This window comes from Diaporthe citri (assembly GCF_014595645.1).
Source record: "Diaporthe citri strain NFHF-8-4 chromosome Unknown scaffold_1, whole genome shotgun sequence".
In the NCBI taxonomy this organism is placed as follows: domain Eukaryota; kingdom Fungi; phylum Ascomycota; class Sordariomycetes; order Diaporthales; family Diaporthaceae; genus Diaporthe; species Diaporthe citri.
The window spans coordinates 9,560,585-9,583,796 of NW_025064846.1; the positions used below are offsets into that span (position 1 = coordinate 9,560,585).

Consider the following 23,212-nt stretch of genomic DNA (forward strand, 5'->3'; position numbering starts at 1 on the left):
TGACCATCCTCGACACGACAGGCAAAAAGGCAAAAGATGAGGCGATTAACGCCGGGAATTGAGCCCGACGTGGGGGTCGAACCCACAACCTTGAGATCTTGTCAGAATCGTGAGGATTTTTTCTAAGAGTCTCACGCTCTACCGATTGAGCTAGCCGGGCGTCTTGAAAGACGCCTTACGTGTTGTTGTGGTCCAGTTGTGAAAATTGAGATTGTGATGCAATAACCAAATGAAGAAAATTTATGCTTCAGGGCGGCCCCAACATGGGTACCCTGGCTGGGCCTAGCCAATGGCAGAGCTGCGGCTTACAATCCTTGCTGCTTAAGATCCCTGACTCGCCATGATTGAGCAAAGTGACCATGACGTCCTTTGAGCACAAATTCTTTTGAGGATTGCAAACCTAACTTCAATACTGCTGTTGACTGTTCTCTCTTCGCTGATAAAATCTGCAGAGAGATATTTGGGGCCTTGTCGTCTTCTCCGCTGGAAGGTCTAATAGGTATTATCGTGTAGCAGCATCATATCCGGAGCTGTGCATGGTGGCTCCAATGTCTTCTGGGGCGCAGAGGATCACGAGATCATCCTGTATAACGGAGCAAATTCAAAGACTATATCCAATTCTAATGACACAGGTATAAATCTTGAGACAAGATATGCTCATCTATCTTGCCTTCACCTTCAGAGACACCTTTGTTAAAATGAGGCTCTAAGCTCATTAATTGTGACGGTGCACATTTGAGCCTCTGAGCTGGAAATCTCAAGTGACGTGATAATTCATGAATCAAAGGTCTACTTAAATTTAGACCCCAGAAGTTCCAGGAGAGTCTTCCGATTGTGAGGAGAGATGAATGCAACCAGCTCTTGGACGGATGCCCGGGCGTTTGGGTACGGGAACAGCCTGGCTTTCGCCTCTTGACGCACAGTCCCAACCTCATACAGATATGCACAGCGTACAATCCTGCCTTCAACGGACTGGTACGCCTCGAGCCTGTCCACACCGAGCCCAATCCAGAAGCGAGTATCCGCTCCATGCCGGAGCCAGACCTCTACCATTTCCCATAGATGGCAGTACTCGCGGGGGTTGTATTTCCGACTGCTCAAGGGTGCGCCAAGGACGTTTGCGAGGTACTCGTGCCAAACGAAATGTGGGCGACAGAAGCCCCAGGTAGGGCTCTCCCTCCAGTCACTTGTACAGTTGACAGAAACGCCCCTCTCAAGAACTCCTTGAAGTATCCCTGGACTGAGAGAAACCGTGCTCAGATAGTGAAGAAGAAGTGATCCAAATGCTCCGTCTCTACAGGCGACTTGTATCATGTCCAATTTCCAGAACAAGTAGTCTGCTCGGCCGGATTCCACTGTACCCAACAATAGCGAGTAGACCTCCATCTCCATGCCATTTGGTATGATGAAGCCGCTTCGACGAGAAGGCTGCGCTTTTCTCCACTCGTCGGGGTTCTGCCATGGTGACTTCTGCCAAGTGAGCAATAGAGCAGTGTCAATCTTGTCGAGCATTATCATTGTCTTGTCCTCCAGAGTTTTGCTTCGCAACGTAAACAGCAGGCTCATCAGCTTTTTTGCCATCACGTCAAATTCCATGGACCTGCCAACTGAGGCAGCTCTTTTCAGCACCTGCTTGACCCACACGAAGATCATCCAACACAACCATTGGTCAATTTGTGCATCGGTGAGGTTGTGTTCCTTGAGCCCCTGGGAGGTATAATGCGACATGACGTCTATGATAGATGAGTGGAGAAACTTGACCGATGCCTTCGAGGGCGAAATCTCCAGAAGGCCATTGAATCTACCACTGATTTGAATCTCTGTTCGGGCTCTCCGCTCATCAAGAAAGTTTTTCTCAATCTTAGGTTCCCATTGCGATGGGTCCATCACGCCGGCATCTGCGGCCTCCAAAAAGAATGAGCATTCAATCAGGCTGAGTCCAGGGGAACCGTTCCCGGAAAACCGCAAGACGACGGCAAATAGAATGATAGCCTCTCGCTGGTACTCATCATCGATACTATAGATGATGGACTCGAAAAGCCTGTTCAGGTCCCTGGGAGCTCTCTTAACCTTGGCGTAGAGCTTTTGAATTGAGTCGCCGCGAGACAGTCCTTTTCTCAGCTCCTTCACCACGAGAACAGTCCAGAGGAACACTCCTTCAGCCGCAATTGCAATATAGCTGATGAATGACTCGGCGTCGACTAGATGATGTGCATCATCGAGCTTCTGATGACTTAGGGGTGCATCTGCACCCTTGTCCAGCCATTTCAAACCTTTGAACTGAGGGTGGCTTTCGAGCCGGCTTCGGATGATAGTTCTCATGTCATCCACCGTGAACAGATGGAGGCGGATCCTTTGGCCCTGGTCGAACGCTTGGAACTCGGGGAATTCTCTGCTCGACACGACGATTTTGACATGAGCATCAGACTCTTCAGCCCATTGTTGAATAAGGAGGACGAGGTCGACATAATCTTCTCTCGCAGTATCTTGGTCGAATTCATCCAGAGCGTCAATGAAAAAGCAGAATCTCCTGCCCATCAGACCCGCCTTTGTGGAGACCAATGTCGAGAAAGCCAACTCCACCTCGTCATCACTTATGGACGACTCCCGCTCCCTTTTCGAAGGTGAGGCACCTTGGCCCATTTGGTTCGGGAAGAGCAGAGCCATTAATTGTGAAGTTACTTCTGCTTTCTGCAGGACTGTATAAAGGATGGACCGTTTCAGTCCGATCAACCGATTCTGGTAACTGTCGAACTTCCAGAAGAAATACTTGGCCAACACCAATTCGTTCTTTCCAGCCCACATCTGCAGTAATTGTCTTGTGGTTGGGCTTTTGTATAGGTGTCTCATTAGTGTCGACTTGCCCGCCCCAGGTTTCCCAGCGATGTGAAAGACTGAAAAATGTGTTAGTATACTTTAAGGCATGCAAGCAGTGATGTACCGTCATGCACAACGTATGTTTTTACTCACTGCCATGGCCTTCTTTCAGCCAGTCACTCAATGATAATTTGAGGGTATGACAAGTCCTTGAAAGCTCTTTGTGGCTTTCGAAGATCCAATCACAAGTATTTGGCGCAGCGTCAAACACATCGTTGTATCTTGGGTTACAGGAAGGACCGGTGGCACTGTTCTCGAGACTTGTCAAGATGAAGGCAATATCCAGTTCGAGCAAAGCAGATGATGAAATTTTGGTGGCCTCCGTCAGCTTCGCCACCAGATCATCAGGATCCAATAATTTAGCTTCCAACGATTTCAACTGCTTCTGGATAGATCCGAGTCGATCTTTGATCTGTCCATGCTCGACGTCTGCGTTGCAAAGCTGATGAACCAGGATGCCCAAGTTTTGTCTCGCAGTGGACGCCAATGCAGTCCTCAGCATACTGCCCTGGGCTTCGAGAGATTGGTGCAGTTTCTCGAGCTCCCCTTTGGCAAATACAGACCGAATAGTTGCCTTGGTACTCGCACTTACGGAACCTCTCTTCTGAGCCCGACACCTCTCGAGCACAGACTTGTATTGGTTAATGAGGTCCTGGCACGTAGCCGCAACTTTCAGGACCTCCTCGTCGGCTGTTTGCAAAACGTCGACCGTTTGGACGCTGCCCCGTATGCCAATTACGATGTCCTCCATCTGCGTGGTGAAAGCCACGAGGTTGCGATGGTCCTTGGCGATGCCATCGGCAGCCGCATAGGTATCTTTGGCGAACTTCACAGCTTTGACGCCTTTCTCGGCGAGATCAAGCACGTTGCAGAACAGCGAGAGGGCGCTTAGCGGCTCAAGGGGCATGCTGAATGCTGACGATTGTTGCAACAGCAAATGAGTGCGGTGTCCGGCGATGTCAAGGATGCTGTTGAGTATAGAGCTGAACGCAGAAGCTATGCATGCCCAGCAATCTGGTCGCAGTCGGTGGTGAACAATCTGGATATCGCAAGGATGTTTAGTATGGGCAATCCGGGGATGACCCCGCAGCTGACAGCGCAGCCTAATCCTACATCACACCTACTGAGAAGAGCATGAGGGTGGCAGTTTGGTGCTGTCGCCAGCAGGCAGCTGACCAAATAGCCCAGTTCACGCTACGAACTAATCTCTCTGTCGCTACGCGCAGTCAACATTGACAGACCATGAGATAGCAGGGGGCACAAGGACTCCGAGCCTGCCCTGCTGTGGAGGTCGATGTGTACGTTTGAACACAGGTGTTCCTGGCTACCCCAGATCAACATGACTGGACATTGCGGGTTGCATTACTCGATGATTTCCTCTGGTAGCCTATCCCACGACCGTAGCAGCTGTGGTGGAATGACAGCATTTTGTGTCAAGTGGCTGTCCACTGGAGTGCCTTCGATGTACATCGCAGGTTTAGTTAGGGGTCACTCAAAAAGGTGGATTTTACAAGCCAGTCGTCAGCAGTAATGGTCTGCATTTCGGTATCCTGGACTCTTATTGCAGAGACAATTCAAGCATGCAAGTAGATAATGAACATCCATTGCGCTGTCTAAGCTCTACTGCCTGTGTCTCACTGCCTGTGTTCGTCGATGCACCCTGATCAAATCGGTGCGTCTTATCCCTCGCACCACGTAAAGGTCCAGGCACTCCAACAAGGGACCCTCCACACAATTTCCAAGACCATATACAGCCAGCCTTTCCATCTAATACGAGATCATCATGGCCAGACCTCAACAGTCTTTTCCCATGTGCTTCATCAGGCACAAAACTTTTGCCCCACTCTCTGCATTATGAGGGGCTGACTTAATTTCCATCTTCAACGCGGATAGGACAACATCCCATCGCTCTTCTGTCAAGATCCGCGCGTCTTCCATTCCAGTGGACTCGCATCACCTCCAGCTCCCTCCGCCGCGCAGACCACGGGGCTCAACTACGGTGTTGCAGGAACCGAACCGTGGCGGGGCAGAGGGATGACTTCCGGCGGAGAGTCGACACTTCCATGGGCGCGCGAGATCGAGCGTTGAACGAATCCAGTTCAAATTGTCGTCTTCTGCTTTTTTCTCAGACACACACTTCGGTGTCTTCGTGGTTTTGTGTGTGTCTCCCTTGGCGAGGTAAAAGGGAACCGGGCGTGACGTCGTCTAAACTTTCCGCGGAAGATGGCGCCCATCCGACTGCTCCGGCTTCCAGGCCGTGCTTGTTCCCCTGTGTGTGAGGGAGCTGTGCACGAGGCCTTCCAGCGGGGCCAGACGGGCCTTGTCCGACAGACACGACCACCGCGAGACCATGCCGGTGGGTCAAAGAGTGACCACAGGCGAAGCTCTTGCAGTGTGGGTCAGACAGGTTTTCTGATCCGACAAACGCAGCCACTTCCAGATCGCGCCCCAGCCTAGCGGCTAGGAAACGATGTCTTCAGTGGGGGCCGGACGGGGGGCTCAACATCTGGCCGACTGGGAGAGTTGGGTGTTGTTGACATCTGCTGCGGTGGAGGCGGCCAGCAGATTGGGCCCAGTCAGCCGACGGAGTATTTGCGCTCAACACTATCATGACGAGCAGAGACCAAGAATTGAGGGCACTGCTCGATCATGATGCGGATCGCATGGGTACGTTCTCTGCGCTCTACACCTCCGATCTTCCGTCGCAGGGGAGACGGAGCTCAAAGAGGCGGAACTGAGAACATGGTTGTCGATGGCTCCTGGGTCGTGGTTGGAGTTTTGCCAAGCTTCGTCGCTGCAGGTCGTGATTCGGCCTTCATGCGCCCATGACTGGTCGTGCTGCTGGAGGGGCCAGGCGTTGACGAAGCTCAACAACCGCCGAGGAGCTGGATCCCGGAGAACAAGGGGACTACAGAAAAAAATTGGAAAAACCAGAGAAGATGAGGAGTGAATCCGTCGAATTATATAGGTCGTCGAACCTCGTGGTTTGGTGCTCCACTTCCGGTGTCGCATCAGGACAGCAAGCGTTTCAGCAGGGGCACACGGTGGCTCGATGTTTGAAACAGCAATGCCTGAGCACCAGCACCATTGCCCCCCTACACAACGGCGGTCTTGTCTTTCTGCAACTCCAGGCTCGCCCATAAAGTTTATGTGGCTTCGTACGGCCATGTTGACATATTATAATTACGTAGGTACCAAGCTGGACATTCACATTCTCGAAGCCATGCGTCAGTAGAGCGCAAGAACTATCAAACTCTTTCTTTTATTGACCAATTTTTGACAGCATACTCGACTTTCGAGAGAAAAATAGCCATTTATGAAAACTGCATATCTTGGCTTTTGCCCCTACTTCATTCTGTGCGCATTGAGAAGCCTTTCGAAGCTCATGGAACTGGTAGCTCCTCCATCCTTCTCTAGAGCAGAATTAACAAGCATCTTCAGGAACAGTGTACAAGATACCTCGATGGCTTCATACCAACTGGAACACAGCTGAAAAGAAAGTTGCATCGCCATATATGCAGTAGTCATGCATAACAGTAGGATCCGTTCCCTGTCGATAGTCCCTCAAATGTACGCCATAGCCACCCATCTACTCCACGCCAACACTCGTTTACTCGAGACGTTCGCTCTTTCGCTCAAGGGGTTGCTCCTCCTTCTTGAATTTAGGAGAAACCTCGACCTTGCTCACATTCAAGTTCTGAACAACACCCACTGTGCATTGCACATCCACGCGAGAGGTGGGCGTATGAACAGGAAAGATGGTCTTGAGCTTGCAACCGGCGTAAGTGGTTAGCCTTCCTTGCATTCGGAAGGCTGGATCAGTATACATACATTGGTGACAAATCCACGGAACTTGCGGTCGAGGAAGCCCCAGTCCTCGGATGGCTGAATGTCAAACTTTGCTTTGATGAGCCTGTCAAAAATTTCCTGCTCCACGTCTATCGAAGACCATTGCTTTGAAAGGGCGCAATTCATTTGGAATTCCACGACCATGGAACTCTTGTTGAAATGGGCCGAGACCCAGTCGTCGTCCCTTCGAGCCTTGATGGTGTTGCCGAAGAACCTTCTTTTGCCACTTTTGATAGGGGGTCCGCCAAACTTGGGAGCCTACATCCAACGCGTGACGTGTGTTAGCGCACAACGCACTAGAAGAAGAACACGGTGCCATTCTGATGGATAAAGCTGTCGCGATAGGACAGTAATGGTAGCTGGGGTGTAGAAATTCAGAGTTGGAGGGATTGTTGGCATGCTGCAGCGCTCTCGAACAGATAACGCGAAGCACCGTCTTGAGAATCACTTACCGCACCAAGGGCCTTGCGATCTCCGCTCTCGATCTTGCGCGCGATGTCCGAAGAGGTGGAGGAGGCAAAGGCGGCCGGGGGCGGGGCCATGGGGATCGAGGAGAGGCTGAAGTTGTCATCCGCGCCCTCGGTTTTGACGCGCTTCGCGTCTGGGTCGGGCTTGATGAAGGGGTCGGCCTCTCGCTTGAGAGACATGTTGACGCCGAGCAGGGGACAGCGAAGAATCGGCTGTCGAGAATTGAGATTGGAGGATTGGATTGGTAGGTTCGAGGTTTAGCAGACGGGGATGAAGGGCGCAGTGGGAGGTTGGACTGGTGAAGGACGAGGTTGAGTCAAGCTTGACGCGTGTGGTCGCGAGTGACGTGTAGGGTCACTGATTTCGACGAGGTCAGCTTGAGGTATTGACTTGGAGAGAAAACACAGCCCCGCAGTGGCATACAAATTCGATGCGCCTGAGAGGGAAGGTGCGCTGGTCGACATGCGCGTAGCCACCCTGGTGCTGCTGCTTCCATTCTGAGACCGGTGCCACTCCAAGGCCAGCAACCACTTTTGCAGGCCATGCACCCAATCCCCTGCTGGGAACCTACAGAAAGCACCGAAGTAAGGATATCACTTGGTATCTACCTAGGTAGGTATGCTATAGCTTCCAAGTTGTTGGGTACTTGGCTAGCAGTAAGGAACACAGTCTTGTTGTAGTTGGCCTGTATTGGATCCCAAAGAGACAGTCTTCAGAAAAGACATGAATTCAAGCAGCCTTTTGATCTTCTCTTGAGGGTTGTCTGTAAAGCCTACTTCTCAGCTCCGATTCCCTTTTTATAAGCCGCCAGCGCCCTCTCCCTACATCCCTTGTGCTCGACCATCGCCTTCGGATATCCAGCCTTCTTCGCAATCGCGCCCGCCCCTCTCCCATATGGATCATGGATCGCCTTGCCCTTGACGTCTTTGAGTTCTGGGATCCATTTCCGGATATACTCCCCATCAGCGTCAAACTTCTCGCTCTGCAGCAGCGGGTTGAACACCCGGAAGTACGGCTGTGGGTCCACGCCCACCGAGGCAGAGAAGCCCCAGCCCCCGTTGTTCGACGCAAAATCGCCATCAATCAGGTTCTCCATGAACCACCGCTCGCCCATCCTCCAGTCAATGAGCAGGTCCTTCGAGAGGAACGAGGCGACGATCATACGGGCGCGGTTGTGCATGTGTCCCATTTGGCGGACCTGCCTCATGGCGGCGTCAACGATGGGGAAGCCAGTCTTCCCAAGAGTCCAAGCGTTGAATTCATCCATGTCGTATGACCACTCGATGTTGGAGTACTCGGGCTTGAATGGCTTGTTCATGCATATGTACGGCCAGTTCACGAGGACGTGCTTGTAGAAATCCCGCCACGCGACTTCGCTTATCCACGTCTGGATCCCCTCGTTCCCGGCGTTAAGTTTCTTGGTGGTGTTACGGTCCCTTGCCGTCCGCACGCAGGTCCTTGCGCTGATTGTGCCGCTGGCGAGATGGACCGACAGCGTCGAGGTGCCATTCTGCGAAGGAAAGTTCCGCTTCGCGCCGTACGAGCCAACCCTCTCCTCGCAGAACTTTTCCAATCTCTTGTGCGCCTCGTGCTCCCCAGCCGGCCAGATAGAGGCGTATCTTTTGGCGTCTTCCGCTGAGAGCTTTTTGCTCGCTGGTGCCTCTGGGATGTTGCAGTTGAAGAGTGTCTCATACTTTGACCTTGCAGATGCAGGGTTCTTTTCTGGGCTGTTGAAAATTTCCAGAAGGTCCAGATTTGCATGAACGTGTGCAACCCAGGAGCGATACCACGGAGAATAAACAGCGTATTGCCTCCCAGATCCGGTGATGAGCTTGCCAGGTGGGACTACACACGTGTCGTGCGCGAGCTCGAAAGCCTTCTCTTTCCCAGCCAGCATTTTCACCATCTTGGCTTCTCGCCGCAGCTCGTCGACCTCGTACTCGATGTTGGCATAGAGATGGTTCGCGGCCCAGTCGTCCATCAGATTGGCGATTCTCTGTGGGATGTCCTTCCGTTTCTCCACCACCTCAACGTGTAGTGGAATGTCCAATTTGTCCAAGTCGGCCCTCAGAACCTCCAGAGTCCTCAGCATGAAGTCGACACGGATGGGGGCTGTCAAGTGTGCCTCCCAGTCTTGGGGGCTAATTATATATAATCCGATCAGTGGCACGCCTGCGTCCTTGGCCTTTTCGCTCGCCATGGAGAGGGCGGTATTGTCCTTCATTCTCAGATCCATCTTGAACCAGTGGACTACGGATCCCGTAGCCTTCACCTTCTTGCGAGCAGCGGCGGTCTGCTGCATGGCGGATTGGAGCTCCTCGATGGGGCGGGTAAGGGCATTGTCATTGTATGCCAGAGCACGGGCGTTGCTCATTTCGTGAGGGTAGTATTTCCTCAGCACTATACCATGCTGCTCGGCTTCTTTGTGGAAGGGGTGGGGCTCAGAGAGGGAGGCTGTCTTCGGCTTCTTGGGCGTGGCTCCGTTGGCCAGATCGGTGGCTACTGGTGCTTTACGTTTGGGTGCCATTGTTGCGATTTGGCGAGCTCTGGTGGATTGTTGAATGTACGAGCTTGCCGTAGCATACACACGACGTAGAGTCATGAATGGTGAGGAATATGTGCAAAGCGGATGATGGTTTCATTCAAGCTGCGATAGTGAGCTGCTGAGAAAACTACAAAGACCTACGGTTCCCCCTTCACATGTTTCCGCCCAGTGGGTAGGGAGTGGATTGGTCGCAGTTCTCCAGATCTCTCGATCTCATTACCTGCGTCATGGGGCCCTGCAGATCGATCTTTGTTCCTGGCTAGCGCGTTCTGCCGGCGCGCTGCCCCAGCCCACTGTCCAGCCAGGTGCCAGGGCTGCCAGAGCAGGGTTGGGAGCCCTCGGGGCGTGAGAGACAGGCACAAATGTCCTCCATCAACTGGAGATCGCGACTTTGAACAATTAATGAAACATGTTGAAATCGAAACTCGTGGTTTCAATTGGTGGCCTGAAACGCGAAGCTGTAAATATCCCGACTCTCCACTTTCATGGTTGCACGCCTGGCCAGCTGGAGAATCGTCTGCTCAGTGTTGTTCGTGGTACTGAGCCGGACAGCTGGTCTACGCTGTGCTGTTTTGGCTCAAGCAAGATGCCTAAGCCGAGTTGAGCCCGGCGGCTGAGAGCATGGACATTATCCAGGAGTCCGTCGACATAGAGTAGCCTGTCCACTCATCAAATATTTGATCGCATCGTAGGCGTGCTGATATATGTCAAGATATCCCTGCACAGTTATCAGGCAAATATACATTGTGAACTACACAGTTCAGGGCGTGCCGTGATCGCCGTCCGAACCCGGAGTCGGAGACCGCGAGGATAGAGGAGTTCAGGTCATTCAAGCCTCAGGCGCGGCCTACAAGTTCGTATAGATGCAGTCATGGAGTGGAAATACTGTTTGCCGAGGATTCAATCGGCTCGTTAGTGGTGGTCGCCTAGCAGTTCTCGCGTGACGAATGCAATGTTGGGCATCACTCATTGTGTGGTGTTGGACGCATCGTGCGTGAGCTCTGACGGAGGGACAAACATCGGGATGTGGTGGATATTGTACTTAGTTCAGGGCAATCAAGTGGTCAGCTGCCCCGGCCGTCAGAGAATTAGCATATACGAGATGAGCCCATGAGCTAGGTTGTTCTACAGCGAGGATCACATTCGAGCTACCACTTTGGGGTCCACGCGCTGGCGTTTGCTCTCGGTGCGGCCGCCTGTAGCGTACGGGACCTACAGACACTTGGCTGTGGTTTCGGTGGCGGCTCGTCTACGACGCCTTGCCTGTCACGAGATATGGAAGAGAGGTCTAGAGCCCAGGGAGAATGCAATGCCTGACAGGTGCAGAGAGAGTAACCCCTTGACAAGTAGCTCCACGGCTAAAAACGCCGACTTGGTGGATATGAATGTCAGACCCGTATCTGTACCACAGCGTACAGCTTGAGCGCCGCGGCTTTTTCAAGGCCTGGTCGATCTACGGCATGGGAGCTATCGAGGTAGCCCCAGAATCCCCGGATATGGATTGCTCCCGCAGGCGCATCCGGACAGACTTTGCCAGCCGAGGCAGTTCACGTACGACACGGGCACGTTCGGTTGAGGTGGGCACAGCGCGGAGACGAGACGATCGCATGGAGGGCACGATATAGCGCACAGGACTCGAAGGGATTTTCGTCACATTCATGTTTGGCTCGTCCGGGTATCGAATTGTTTCGAGAAAAGTCCGCGGACGTTGGTTTCGTGAGATCTCAATACTGGCAAGATGCAGTTCCGTGCCGTCTAACTCCATGAAGCATCATCGTTGATGTCCGATGTCCAGCCTCTCCGAGATACCAAAACAAACAACCGTAGCCCTGTGAGCGAACAAGCTGTCAGCATGACCCGAGGTGACATGAGGTACTGCGCTGTGCCGTTGGCGGATGCGACCGCGCAGCCGACGACAAGGCCCGAGCATACCTTCAAGTTCCCATGTTCTTTCACGCCTTTTCAGCTCTGACCTCCCATTTATCGCTGGCCGCTCCAGACGTTCTTGACGAGGCCGTCACGCTGGACCAATCGGTTCAGGGCATCGTCGGACTCGCCCATGGCGCGGACGAAGCCGCAGAGGGCGTAGACGTGGTTCTCGCCGGAGACAGCACGGCCAGACTCGTCAACCTTGGCGATGGAGATCTGGACGGAGGCGTGGTCCTTGGCCTTGATGATGCGGTTGGTGGCAGAGCACTTGCGGGGGACGTAGCTGTTTGAGGTGGAAGATGTGGGTTAGCCAGTCTGGTTCCGCCCATGAACACATCCATTCATTCAATCGTTTTTGCAGCCCATTCTTCCATCTGCAGTCGAAGCTCGGAGGGGGTTTGCCCTTACAGATCGACGATCTCGCCACGGTCGTTTTCCATTTTGGCGGTGGTTTTGGGGAGTTGTCTGGGTGAACGAGTTGAAGGGGGCTTTGTCGGGGGTCAAGAAGGTCGTCCAGTCGAGCTCTCCGTTTCGCGGGCTTTGGGTGATGATGGTGCTTGCTGAAATTTACCAAGTTTCTCGACTTTCGTGGGCTGGTCCGAGCGCCTGCCCGCCTTTTTTTCCCACGTTTGCCGTCTGTGCTGGATGTACCCAGGTACCGTCTTAGTCAGGATGTCCGCCGCCCAGCTGATCTCGCGGGACCAACGCGTTGCGCCAAGAACCTCGGGACATCGAGCCTCTGACGGCCCAGCGGCCGCGCCTTTGTTTTGGCTCGTACAGGAGAGCCTTCTTGTATCCTATGCACGCGAAAGCCAGCAGTTGACCATATATCCAAATCCGCAAAGCCAAAGACACAGCCCTCTTTAAGCTGCATCGTGTATACTCGCATTCTCTGTTCACACTGAAGCTCCCGTACGTACAACAATGCGCCTGGCGCATATGCTTCTCTGGTTGGAGCACGGCCCTGCGACCCTCAGCAATGGCTAGGAGCAGCTTTATCAGCACCTCTCCGGGAGCACAGGCGCCTCTCGAACGACTCATGATGCTGTCCTCATCACCCCTCCCTGATATAACCGAATTCGCCACCAAGAAGCCCAAGGCAACAGCACTGCGCAGCGGAAGTGCTGCAGTTCCGATTCCCGCGAGCGCGTCCAAGACGTTCACGAGCGCTGCAAATCTTCTCCGGAGTGCGCAGGCCGGTGCGAACGACTCAGCGGATTTTATCGATGAGCCCGAGCGGCCTGCGCCGAAGGAGGGTGTCGCTAAGCGGGCGCGCAAGACAACCAAGGCGCCGAAGCGTGTGGCGAAGGAGGTTATCGTGCTGTCCTCGGACGGAGCCACACCCAATGGCAACAATGATGGTACAAATACGAGACCTGAGGGAGATATTCGAGATGGTACTGAGGGCAGTCCATTGGGATCCAAGCCGTGGAAGAGATATAAGGCGCCAGTCGACTTGGGAAACACCGACGTGTCAGCCGAAGCTGTCGAGCCACAGGCGAAGCCGAAGACGCAGAGGAAAAAGACGAGTGACGGCGAGACAATCAGCAAACATTTTTCAAAAAAGAACGGTGCTACCAAGCCAAAACCAAGGGCTTCGACTCCGGAACCAATCAATCTGGAACAGGCAGTTCAAAGACGGAGGGACTGGACGCCTCCTCGCGAAGATAACCACCCAGAGATATTCCCAACTCCGCTTGCTCCTTCAAACACTAACGCACCACCAACATCACTGGTCCCCCATTCATCAGTACACGAACCTCCTAGGGAAGACATCTTCAAGAATCTCCACGACGCCTACGCCCACAAAGTCACCGAGCAGAAGGAATGCGCTCCCACCAATCCGGAGCCCATTACGTTGGGAAAAAGAAAGATTATTGAAATGACCTCGCTAGGTCAGTCGACAAAGCAGAAATCTTGTGAGGTTTCTCCAATAAAACAAAAAGCGCCCAAGAAAAAGCCTCGAACAATCACAGAACTGGCCACAGCAGCATACGCCCCCAAGCCTGTTGAGCCCCCAGAAGACCCACTTCAAGAAGACTCCATCCTTGAATACTTCAACGTTGACAAAAAGGGAAACGTTTCCAAAACTACGGCAGGCAAGGGGAAAGGAAAGACTACAAAGGTCACGAAGAAGAAGGCACCACCAAAGCAGCCAGTACTACTATCTCCTAAGGCTGCGATGCGCCAGTCAGCCAGACAGGATTTCGTGTTTGGCACATCAAGTCAACTCGTCCGGGAAGAATCGCCGACTTTTCTGAGAGATCTTCAGGCCGCCCTACGAGCGTCAAACAGCATCGCGAACGAGAATGTCCAGTCCTTGGAGGGACTCTCCCGCGCAAATGACTTGACCCTGGTATCAACGAAACGTGGTGAAGGACTCTGGTCGGTGAGCGCCAGAGATGAAGATGGCCAAATGGTAGACATAGAGGTCATTGATTTTGAGGGTTCACATTTCCCCGAAGACGACGCGGTTGCGATCCTGGACCCTTGGAAGGACCTTCCGCCGGAGCTACCAGATGCTAGCGGGACGGAAGCTGAGACGGCCGAGCCATCCCTCATCGAGATTGAGAGCATGCCTGTGGCAACCTCATCACAGCCGCCCGTTCCCAAGTCGCATATTTTTTTGACACAGCCAAAGGTCACCATCAAAACGGCTGCTGCTGCTGCCGCCGACTCTTCCAACTTGTCATTAGGGAAATCTCACCCGCCCATCACGGATTTGACCCAGGAAGGGGATGCACCGCCACCCAGCAACCAAGAGCAAACCTCAGAAGACATCAAGCAAATCTCGCCCGAGATGCCAAGAAAGATTCAGAATACACGGCCAAATTATGAGCTGTTCACAGACGCCAAGTTGGCGAAAGAAGTGTCTTCCTTCGGTTTCAAGGCCGTCAAGAGCCGCAGTGGAATGCTTGCATTACTTAACCAGTGTTGGGAGAGCAGGAGCAGAACCCCGATAACAGCAGCATCGTTTTCTACAAGTGCTCGTTCACCTAGCCCAAAAGGAAAGAAGAAAGTACCCGCAGCAGATTCCGGGGCGACTGCGCCGGCACCAAAAAGGCCGCGTGCAAGGACAAAGAAAGCTGATGTAGCCACCGGCGGGGCGAGTGTTGCATCTCCACCGAAGAAACGAGGTCGTCCTCGCAAGGACGCGTCGGCGGCAGCAGGTCCTTCAACCACTACCACGATGGCTCCACCGCCCAAGGCACAGCCCGCTGTTTCGACACCGAAGCGTAGGAAAGCAACCACTCAACCAAGAGCGGAGATACTAGATTCGGATCTTGACAGCGACGACTCAGCAGGCCTCCCTTCGCCAGAAAAGATCTTCACCTCTCCCGGCGGTGGGGCTGTGGACATGTCTATCAACGAGGACACAGAGCTTACCCTCGACCTCAGCCCTACGGCTCAGCAGTCTGTGCTCTTCAGCCACATCACGAGAGCTGTCACCTCTACGCCACGAACAACCGACCCGGAGAACCCATCATGGCACGAGAAAATGCTCATGTACGATCCGGTCATCCTGGAAGATCTGGCCGCCTGGCTCAACGAGGGTCAGCTGACCAGAGTGGGTTACGACGGCGAGGCCTCGCCCATGGACGTCAAGAAGTGGTGTGAGTCGAAGAGCGTGTGCTGCCTCTGGCGCGGGACTCGGCGCGGTAAGGAGAGAAAACGGCTCTGATTGCTTGGCGTCCAGCGCAATTGATGGGTGATTGGATATTGTGTACATCCGTATGGCTGCGAGATCCACGTACCATATTGGGGTCTAGTCTCTGAGTATATATGAGCGTATGTGTAAATTTTGAAGCGTGATACGATCCGCGTGAGAGTGAGTCCTGAAAAAGAGGTCGTGCATGGGATGCACTGCACAGAGCGTGCCCCGGAGTGAATGATCGCAGAAGCCATGCGCCCGCGGAGACGAGCTGAGAAAGCATATATCATCGGTCTAACTTCTCTATTCCAGAGCTATAACTTCGCGGCCTCTTTGGCCTTCTCTTTAAGAGCTTTCTCTTCCCTCAAGACTTCGTCTCTTCCCCTAACCTCGACGTCCTGGGGGCCCCCTTTGGCGAACTTGACCAACACGACCCTCTCAAAGTCACCGCCCGCCCCGCTCCCTTTCAGCTCCGGGCCAGGCTTGTCAATCCCGAGGACGATCCTGTCATCACTATCGCGGATGAATAAAGTGTGTGGGCTCATAACCTTCTCCGACCACGGTATCAGCGCCGACGGGTGTAGACTCTTGCCCCCCTCCACCGCAGCCTCACCAGCCGTGGGCTTCCTGCGCACGAAGTCCACCAGGGCCCGGCGCTGGGCCGCGTACCTCGCCTCCAGGTCGTTGCCCACGCTCTCAGGCGACACCGAGGCGAAAACCTCCGCCACGAGGGTGAGGAGGTAGCACTGCGGCGGGAACAGCACGATCTCGCCGCGGCGCTGCCTGCGCAGCCACTCGGACGCGTCGGCGAAGGTGGCCGCCGTGTGCTCGACGCCGCCGTCGGGGGTGGGAGTCTGAACGACGTCCACGTCTACGGGCCCACAATCTCCAGCGGCAGGTGTCCCGGGTGACTCGGCCAGCGGCATGAAGTAGATGTACATCTGGGTCGTGAAGCGCTTGGGCATGTTCGGCGGGGTGACCCAGCGCGTGAAGGGGACCAGGTCGTCGACGCACAGCGCCGCCCCGAGGGTGTGCTCCACCCACTCGGTGAACTTCACCCTGTCGCCATGGATCTGCCCCCGGGCGGCCTCGCGCTCGGCCTCCGGGACGACGAGCAGGTTGTCGTCCGCCGGGGAGCGCTTGGCGATGAGGATGCCGGACTCCTCGAAGGTCTCGCGCACCGCGGCGAGGCGGTAGGCCGGGGAGTCGCGGTGGCGGTCTGGCGAGTCCGCCGGCGGGGGCGGGGGCTCGTGGAAGGGGGAGAGGTTCCCGCCTGGAAATACGTGGGCTGACGGGAAGGACGACGAGGTCTGCACGCGGTGGAGGAGCAGGACCTGGTTGGTGGGGGAGAGCAGGATGATGCTGGAGCTCGGCCGTGCTTCCGCCATGGACGGTCTCTCTTTCTCGCTCTTAAAATTAGGAGAGCTGGCTGATGAGAGCCCACGGGCGTGGCTCTGTGATGGAGCCATGGATATGCGTAGCCCTGGTGGTTCCGGGTTCCTGGGCCGGTGACGCACTCTGCCCGGAGATATTGCGGTCGATAGTGGACGGGGCGCACCACCACAAGACCGCCTAGTCAAGAACACCTGGGGAGCGCCTGTCGATCTGGGGAAGGAATTGACTATCCCATTGAGCCCATGACGGAGGCACGGGGCTGTAAGCATTGTGACAGCGGCTGGCGACCCTCAGATGTTGGGACAAGAGATGGCAGTCCGGATGTTTAGTGGTGTCGCGCTGAGCCGAGGTCCATTGAGACAGGCCATCCTTGGCTGCGGGCAGGCCGAGGGAGACCACCATGGGCAAAGTTCGCCACGGTCAACTAAAATATTACTCAACCTGTACATATCTCGTGATTCTCAGAAGTATAGTAGTTTCTGCTAGTAGCATCCTCCGCATATTCCTAAACGCCCGACGTGAATGGAATTTGCGAGTGGAGTTGAATCTTCCTTCCAGCCCAGCGGTGACATTGACTTGGTGGTCGCACGTGTACAAGTAGATATTAATTGATTCTCATCATGCTGGTTCCAATCTAGGAAATAGATCTACTCTTTGCGTGGTACAATAGCCATCTTTATTTGAGTCACACCTGACATCTTCCCATGCGATCCGGTCCATCATTTACACAAAAGAGTACTGGGATTTGTCATAACAGACGGCTAGCGAGATCGGAGGCGCTTGGGCACCGAAGATAACCATCGTAGGGCGTGCATGACCGGCGAGGAGGGACTCCAACCACTGAGGTGAAGTTGTCAGCCCTCGGCCGAGTGTTGCGGCTCGGCTCAGCTTGCCGTGAAGACTAGCCTGAAGCACTGGAGTTGAGCGCCAGAGCGTCACCGACCAGGCGGCGATGATGCTAATGCACGGGTAGCCGTTGACCACGTCCGTTAGCAGCAAGCAGGACCTGCCGGCCACCGTACCAGCGACAGCCACGAGCAATTTCACAGACAGAGGTGCAGAGCCGATGATACGCCGCAGAGTACCTAATGCACACCATGGTTTCGGCCAACTCGGCTGCGACCAGTCATTGGCTCACGTCTACAGTCAGGTAGCATTGGGGGTAGGGCGGGAGGGGATTCCGCCGTGCATCGATCAGATAGATACCTGAAGAGTGTAGGTGACTGGGTATGTCCGACTTTCAATTCAGATTCAGTTTGATGATGCATGCACAATAGCGACGACGTGATTGACCTCACCAGAGGCTCACCAGAGGGCGTCGCCAACGTGTTTTGGAGAGGGCATGACTCGAAGCACGCATGCAGAAAATATGGGACATTTCGAGCTGGATCTCGATAAAGGTACAGACGCTCAGTACTTGAAGTCCGGAGATAGAAGCCGCCAAGGATTTCAATGCCGATGATGAGATGCCTCATCGGGAATAAAGCCTCATGGATCGGTGCTAGGCCCGACCGGGCAGACCAAGTGCTTGTGCTCCTGCCCCGCGCTGACATAATTTTCCTGCTGGTGCTGGTGCTGCAGGGCCAGCCGGTCCCGCAACGGGAGCGCAACGCCATGCAACGGTCTCGCCCGTCCGTCGGTCTTCGGCGGTGGTGGCTGCTGCTGCTAGCAACGGAGCGTGGGAGCGTCAGACACACAAGAACTGGACCCTGTGACCCTCATCGCTCAGCTCAAACTGCCCAAGTGGCCCAGGGGTTGGGTTTTTGGTTGCTTTGCTGGGCTGCTCTCTTCCTCTACGACCCATCACCCGGTGCACTCAGACCGGTCCTCTCTCACCACTCCCACACACCCACCCTCTTTTTCTTTCCTGTCCCTTTGTCCGAACTCTGTAGCCGATGAGGGAATTCGCCGGCCCTGCACTGCCTTATCGCATTGCCCTCGCCCTCGAGGTTGAAATTTACAGCGTCTCAGCCCCGGCAGCGTCAGGTCTCCCAATCCCGACACGCCAGTAACAATAACAAGGAAGCCTTCGCCTATCGACGGTCCGAGACCAGGGCAAGGTCCGGGTCGCTCATCCTCCCAGAGCTTGAGTCGCACCGCACCCGCACGGCGCCGCACCGCACGACGGCTCCCACGAACCGCAACAACCGCAACCAAACCCAGCCTCTCCGCCTTGCATCCAGGAATTGCTCTCCCAGTCTAGAAATCTAGACACTCTTCTCAGTTCGAGGCAGACATACTCAGAAACTCGAATCTATTCGGCAGTCCCAATCTCAGCGCAGAAAACACCTCCACGCTCGAGCCTGACCCGTAACCTGCCCGCCTGCCTACCTGACTGTTCGTCTGGTCCGGCAGCGACTCTACGCCTCTCTCCTCCTCGCGGCACCTCCTGCACGGCCCTTGTGAGACAGGCCCAAGTTCGGACCAGAGTCCAAGCTTCACCATGGACAACTCGGGGCAGCCGCTCCCTCCCCCGACCTCTGCCTCGAACCCGTCCAACCCGACCAGCCCGGACGACTCCTTCGCTGATTTCCACATCCCGTCAACCACCGACTCGCCCAGCAACAATGGCGCGTTCAACCACAACACCACATCCCCACAACCGCACTCACACCCTGCCTTTCCAGGCGCACAGGTCTACACGCCGACCGCCACGCCCTCCGACCGTCTGAACCCTCGCAGCTGTGTCACCTGCCGGAGGAGAAAAGTACGCTGCGACAAGCACATGCCATGTTCGAATTGCCGCCGAGCCCAGATCCCATGCATCTTTCCTGCCCCAGGCCGCGCACCGCGCCGCCCACGACCAAAGGATCCCAACGCGCCACCCAAGCAGCCATCCAGCGAGCGGGAGATCGAGCTGATGAAGCGGCTGCGGAAGCTGGAGGGCATTGTCGAGGAGCTGAGCGGCCAGATCGAGGTCGAGACTGCGAGGAATCATTCCAGCAGCGGCGATTCCCCCGAGACCACCACCGCCAATGCCGGGACCGATTTCCACACGCCCAATTCAGGGCCGAGGCACGAGAGGGCAGAAAGTATGACAGCGGGCAGCACACATAGTCAGGGGTCGCCTCCAGCGCCCGGCGACGGCAGGATGGCAGCCCCCTACAACTTCAATTCTAGCTCTGGCAACGTCGCGCAACGACCCGACAACGTCAACAAGAAGTTTGGGAGGCTGGTCATTAATGACCACGGCAAGACCAGATATGTCAGCAGTGCATTCTGGTCCAAGATCACGGATGAGGTCGGTGCAGTTGCCGATCCAATGCTTTGTAGAGTGCGAGCACGCAGCGCTGACCAGTTAACTAGCTTGACGAACTGCGGCACGAAACCCAAAAGCTCACGGACGGAGAATCGAGTGATTCGGATGACGAGAGTATAATAGCCACCGCGAACAACCCGGTCAGGCGGTGACCACCACGCCTTTGTTCTTGGGTATAGGTCCGCCGATGTCGATTTGCGACCCTTGCATCCATTACCTTCACAAATACCATACATGTGGCAGGTTTATCAGGAGAATGTGGACCCTATTGTCAAAATACTACACGTGCCGACCGTCGAAATTCTAGTCAAGGAGACGCGAAAAAACCTGGATAGCCTAACACCCGGGAACGAGGCTCTGATGTTTGCAATCTACTTCGCGGCCATCACTTCCATGGACGAGGAAGATGTGAGAGCCCTGCCCCCTGGCCCGACCTCTCTCTACATGTACTAACAAGGAACAGACCAAGAAGAACTTCGGAGTCGATAGGCCGAGGCTGATTTCGCAATATCGCTTTGCGTTGGAGCAGTCTCTTGCCAAGGCCGAGTTTTTGGTGTCGTCGGAGATGGTTGTTCTCCAGGCCTTTATTCTCTTCCTGGTTCTGGTCAGACGTCACGATGATACTCGAGTGTCCTGGACCCTGACAGGGCTCGCCATCCGAATGGGTCAATCTATGGGCCTTCACCGCGACGGGACGTCATTTCCGGGCCTGACACCGCTCGAGATCGAAATGCGGCGGCGACTGTTTTGGGCGCTTTGCATCCTGGACCTTCGAGCAGCCGAGGATCAGGGCACTGATTTGACCATTGTCGACCGGACCTTCGATACCGAGTTTCCTCTCAACATCAACGACACCGATCTCACACCAGAAACGACGGAGATGCCTCAAGCCCGGCAGGGCTCAACAGACATGACCTTCTCCCTAATAAGATACGAGATCTGCGGGCTTGCGAGGCGTCTGCACACCATGTCCTCAGCAAATGCTGGGTCCTGCCCCCGAGATGCAGCAATATCTTTCGAAGAGCGTGAGAATATGGTCAGGGAGGTATACGCGAGCGTGGAAGGGAAGTTCTTCCGCGGCGCCGACGCCTCGCAGGACCCGATCTTGTGGACGGCGGCGAACATAGCCCGCGTCATCGTCGCGAAGATGACGCTTGTTATATACCAACCTATGCTCTTCCCAGGGCCTGATGGCGAGATCCTCTCCAGCGCAATCCGTGATCGCATCTTCACCGCCGCCACCGAGATTTTCGAGTACAACCACCAACTCAACACAGACCCACGATCCAGGCCATGGCGCTGGCTCTTCCTTACGTACACGGCATGGCATGCTGTGGCATATGTACTGATGGAGGTCGTTCGTCGCCCTTGGAGCGCTGCTGTTGAGCGAGCATGGGCGGCCCTGAATGCTACTTTTGCTAGCCCCAATACTGATGATCTGAACCGTATAGCAGGAGATCAATCCGTTTGGCTGCCGCTCAAGAAGATCTACATCAAGGCCAGAAAGCACCGAGAAGGAGAGATAGCTCGACTCAAGGCTGATCCCCAAGCTGCGCAGGAGCTAGAGCTGGAAGAGCGCAGGAACGCGGGGGCACCGGCAAGCTTCGCAGCCATGCCTGGGTCAGTCAAGAGTGCGGTGGCCAATGAGAGGTGGCGAAAACTTGTCAACGCACCGCGACTACCACCTGAGGTAGAACGGGAGACCAAGTCTTTCCCGACATTCCCACAACAGCAAGGGCAACAACAAGAACCATCGGGGCCACAGAGCGAGGCTGTCAGTGCGCCTCCACAGGTGCCGAACAACATGGGCATCGGTGGCAGCCTGCCAGGTCAGAACGTGGGTGACGAACGGGCCATGGAAATTGTGGAGAACGTCATGAACCAGCCTCATTTCCAGCCCGACAGCTTTTGGCCTATAGCCTTCTCACCACAGTACGCCGATATCGCGCGCGCTGCAACGAGCAGCGTGGGGTTCCCCTTCATGTCTGGCAGCGACCCGATCCCAAGGCAGGACTCGACTCTCGCCAACTTCGCCAACGGCAACGGTGACACAGCCACCAGTCGCGCAGTCCCTGGGACCTCGATGTCGACCGACCCAAGAATGCAGCAGACGCCTCTGGTCGACGCGCTTAAGGTCGAGGGCAACCTACCTCCGTGGTTGTGGAACGACACGCCGGTCGCAGCCACGCAGACCTTTGCAGGCACCCCTGGCTCCGTGGCAACGGCTAGCAGTGGCGGCGGCGGGCCGATGAGTGCGAACACGCCGGCGAGAGCGTTCAGCTTCCCGCTGCAAGGTGGGAACAACGACGTCCAACCCGAGGACATCGATGTGAACATGGACGAGGACTTCAACTGGGCAGACTGGGGACAGAGCCTAATGGAGTCGACTGGTGCAAATATGGGAGGCGTTTGGAGTGCACACGGGATATAGAGGACCTGGAACGGGGGGTGGCGGCCGGCCCGGGCCATGCCCTGCATCGTTTGTTATTTTTATTCTTGCGGAAATTGACGAGATCGAAGACTGGAAACCCACCCAGCTCACATCAGCGATGATCGTGGTTATTTCTGAATGAGGCAGGTATAGACGGGATGCAATGCGCGCCGGGCCAAGGGGGCTGGCGCATCTCGATGGGCGGCGCCTGGCTGGCCAGCTCGGTACTGGGTCGGCTTGGAAAAAGTGCGGGTCCAGGCAGGTTCAGTCCTGGTCGGTTTATTTGTTTCGATAATGAACGACGTGACATGACATGACATGACATGACATGACATGACATGTCTCGAGGTAGATAGATTGGCTTGGTATCTGTGTGCAAAATTTGAATATTGATACCCTGGATTTTACTCGAGGGCAGGAGTGATTTTTCCCCTAGATCCCTTCAGATGGCGTGTGAAGCTTCTCCTGAGTGAGGTATTTCAGAAAGCACCTGTACTTGATCTGCCCTGCCGTGGGGAGGAGCCCCTGAGCCCCTGATTCAGGGATGAATAGTGTCTGGAGAGGTTTGGTGGCTTCGGCAGACGACCGGACTGTTCGGAGGTCACGCGGAGAAGCGGGTCGAGATGCTTTGCCTTGGACTGACAGTCAGACAGTAGACCACAGCCCTCCCCCCCACCCCTGCCCGAGCAAGATGATACAAGCTCTTGTCGCCACTTTTTCTTTATTTCATGATCAAATCAATCAGCGTGTCTCCTGCCTGCATGGTCGTTTGAGCCTCATCGCGGTTACACCCGGCTGGGCGAAGTA

General features: G+C 55.0%; 7 protein-coding genes and 1 non-coding gene across 8 annotated transcripts; 2 read left to right on the forward strand and 6 right to left on the reverse strand.

The window, feature by feature from the left end:
* Positions 1–61: 61 nt before the first annotated feature.
* INS49_002487 lies at positions 62–160 on the reverse strand. The gene has a single exon. It is a non-coding gene; the product is annotated as a tRNA-Lys (tRNA).
* Positions 161–789: 629 nt separating this feature from the next.
* INS49_002488 (uncharacterized protein) lies at positions 790–3,784 on the reverse strand (the record flags this gene model as incomplete). The annotated part of the gene is made up of 2 exons (XM_043163297.1): positions 790–2,894; positions 2,971–3,784. The coding sequence occupies 2 exons, from the start codon at positions 3,782–3,784 to the stop codon at positions 790–792; spliced, it is 2,919 nt and encodes a 972-aa protein (XP_043031803.1).
* Positions 3,785–6,487: 2,703 nt separating this feature from the next.
* On the reverse strand, positions 6,488–7,373 carry INS49_002489 (uncharacterized protein; the record flags this gene model as incomplete). The annotated part of the gene is made up of 3 exons (XM_043163298.1): positions 6,488–6,646; positions 6,709–6,984; positions 7,179–7,373. 3 exons carry the CDS (start codon positions 7,371–7,373, stop codon positions 6,488–6,490), a joined length of 630 nt encoding a protein of 209 aa, XP_043031804.1.
* Positions 7,374–7,966: 593 nt separating this feature from the next.
* On the reverse strand, positions 7,967–9,721 carry INS49_002490 (uncharacterized protein; the record flags this gene model as incomplete). The annotated part of the gene is made up of 1 exon (XM_043163299.1): positions 7,967–9,721. The coding sequence occupies one exon, from the start codon at positions 9,719–9,721 to the stop codon at positions 7,967–7,969; it is 1,755 nt and encodes a 584-aa protein (XP_043031805.1).
* A 1,998-nt stretch (positions 9,722–11,719) lies between these two features.
* Positions 11,720–12,108, reverse strand: INS49_002491 (uncharacterized protein; the record flags this gene model as incomplete). The annotated part of the gene is made up of 2 exons (XM_043163300.1): positions 11,720–11,951; positions 12,077–12,108. 2 exons carry the CDS (start codon positions 12,106–12,108, stop codon positions 11,720–11,722), a joined length of 264 nt encoding a protein of 87 aa, XP_043031806.1.
* A 602-nt stretch (positions 12,109–12,710) lies between these two features.
* Positions 12,711–15,350, forward strand: INS49_002492 (uncharacterized protein; the record flags this gene model as incomplete). The annotated part of the gene is made up of 1 exon (XM_043163301.1): positions 12,711–15,350. The coding sequence occupies one exon, from the start codon at positions 12,711–12,713 to the stop codon at positions 15,348–15,350; it is 2,640 nt and encodes an 879-aa protein (XP_043031807.1).
* Positions 15,351–15,634: 284 nt separating this feature from the next.
* Positions 15,635–16,708, reverse strand: INS49_002493 (uncharacterized protein; the record flags this gene model as incomplete). The annotated part of the gene is made up of 1 exon (XM_043163302.1): positions 15,635–16,708. One exon carries the CDS (start codon positions 16,706–16,708, stop codon positions 15,635–15,637), a length of 1,074 nt encoding a protein of 357 aa, XP_043031808.1.
* Positions 16,709–19,158: 2,450 nt separating this feature from the next.
* Positions 19,159–22,405, forward strand: INS49_002494 (uncharacterized protein; the record flags this gene model as incomplete). Its single annotated transcript, XM_043163303.1, has 3 exons — positions 19,159–19,956; positions 20,227–20,382; positions 20,438–22,405. The coding sequence occupies 3 exons, from the start codon at positions 19,159–19,161 to the stop codon at positions 22,403–22,405; spliced, it is 2,922 nt and encodes a 973-aa protein (XP_043031809.1).
* Positions 22,406–23,212: the final 807 nt, after the last annotated feature.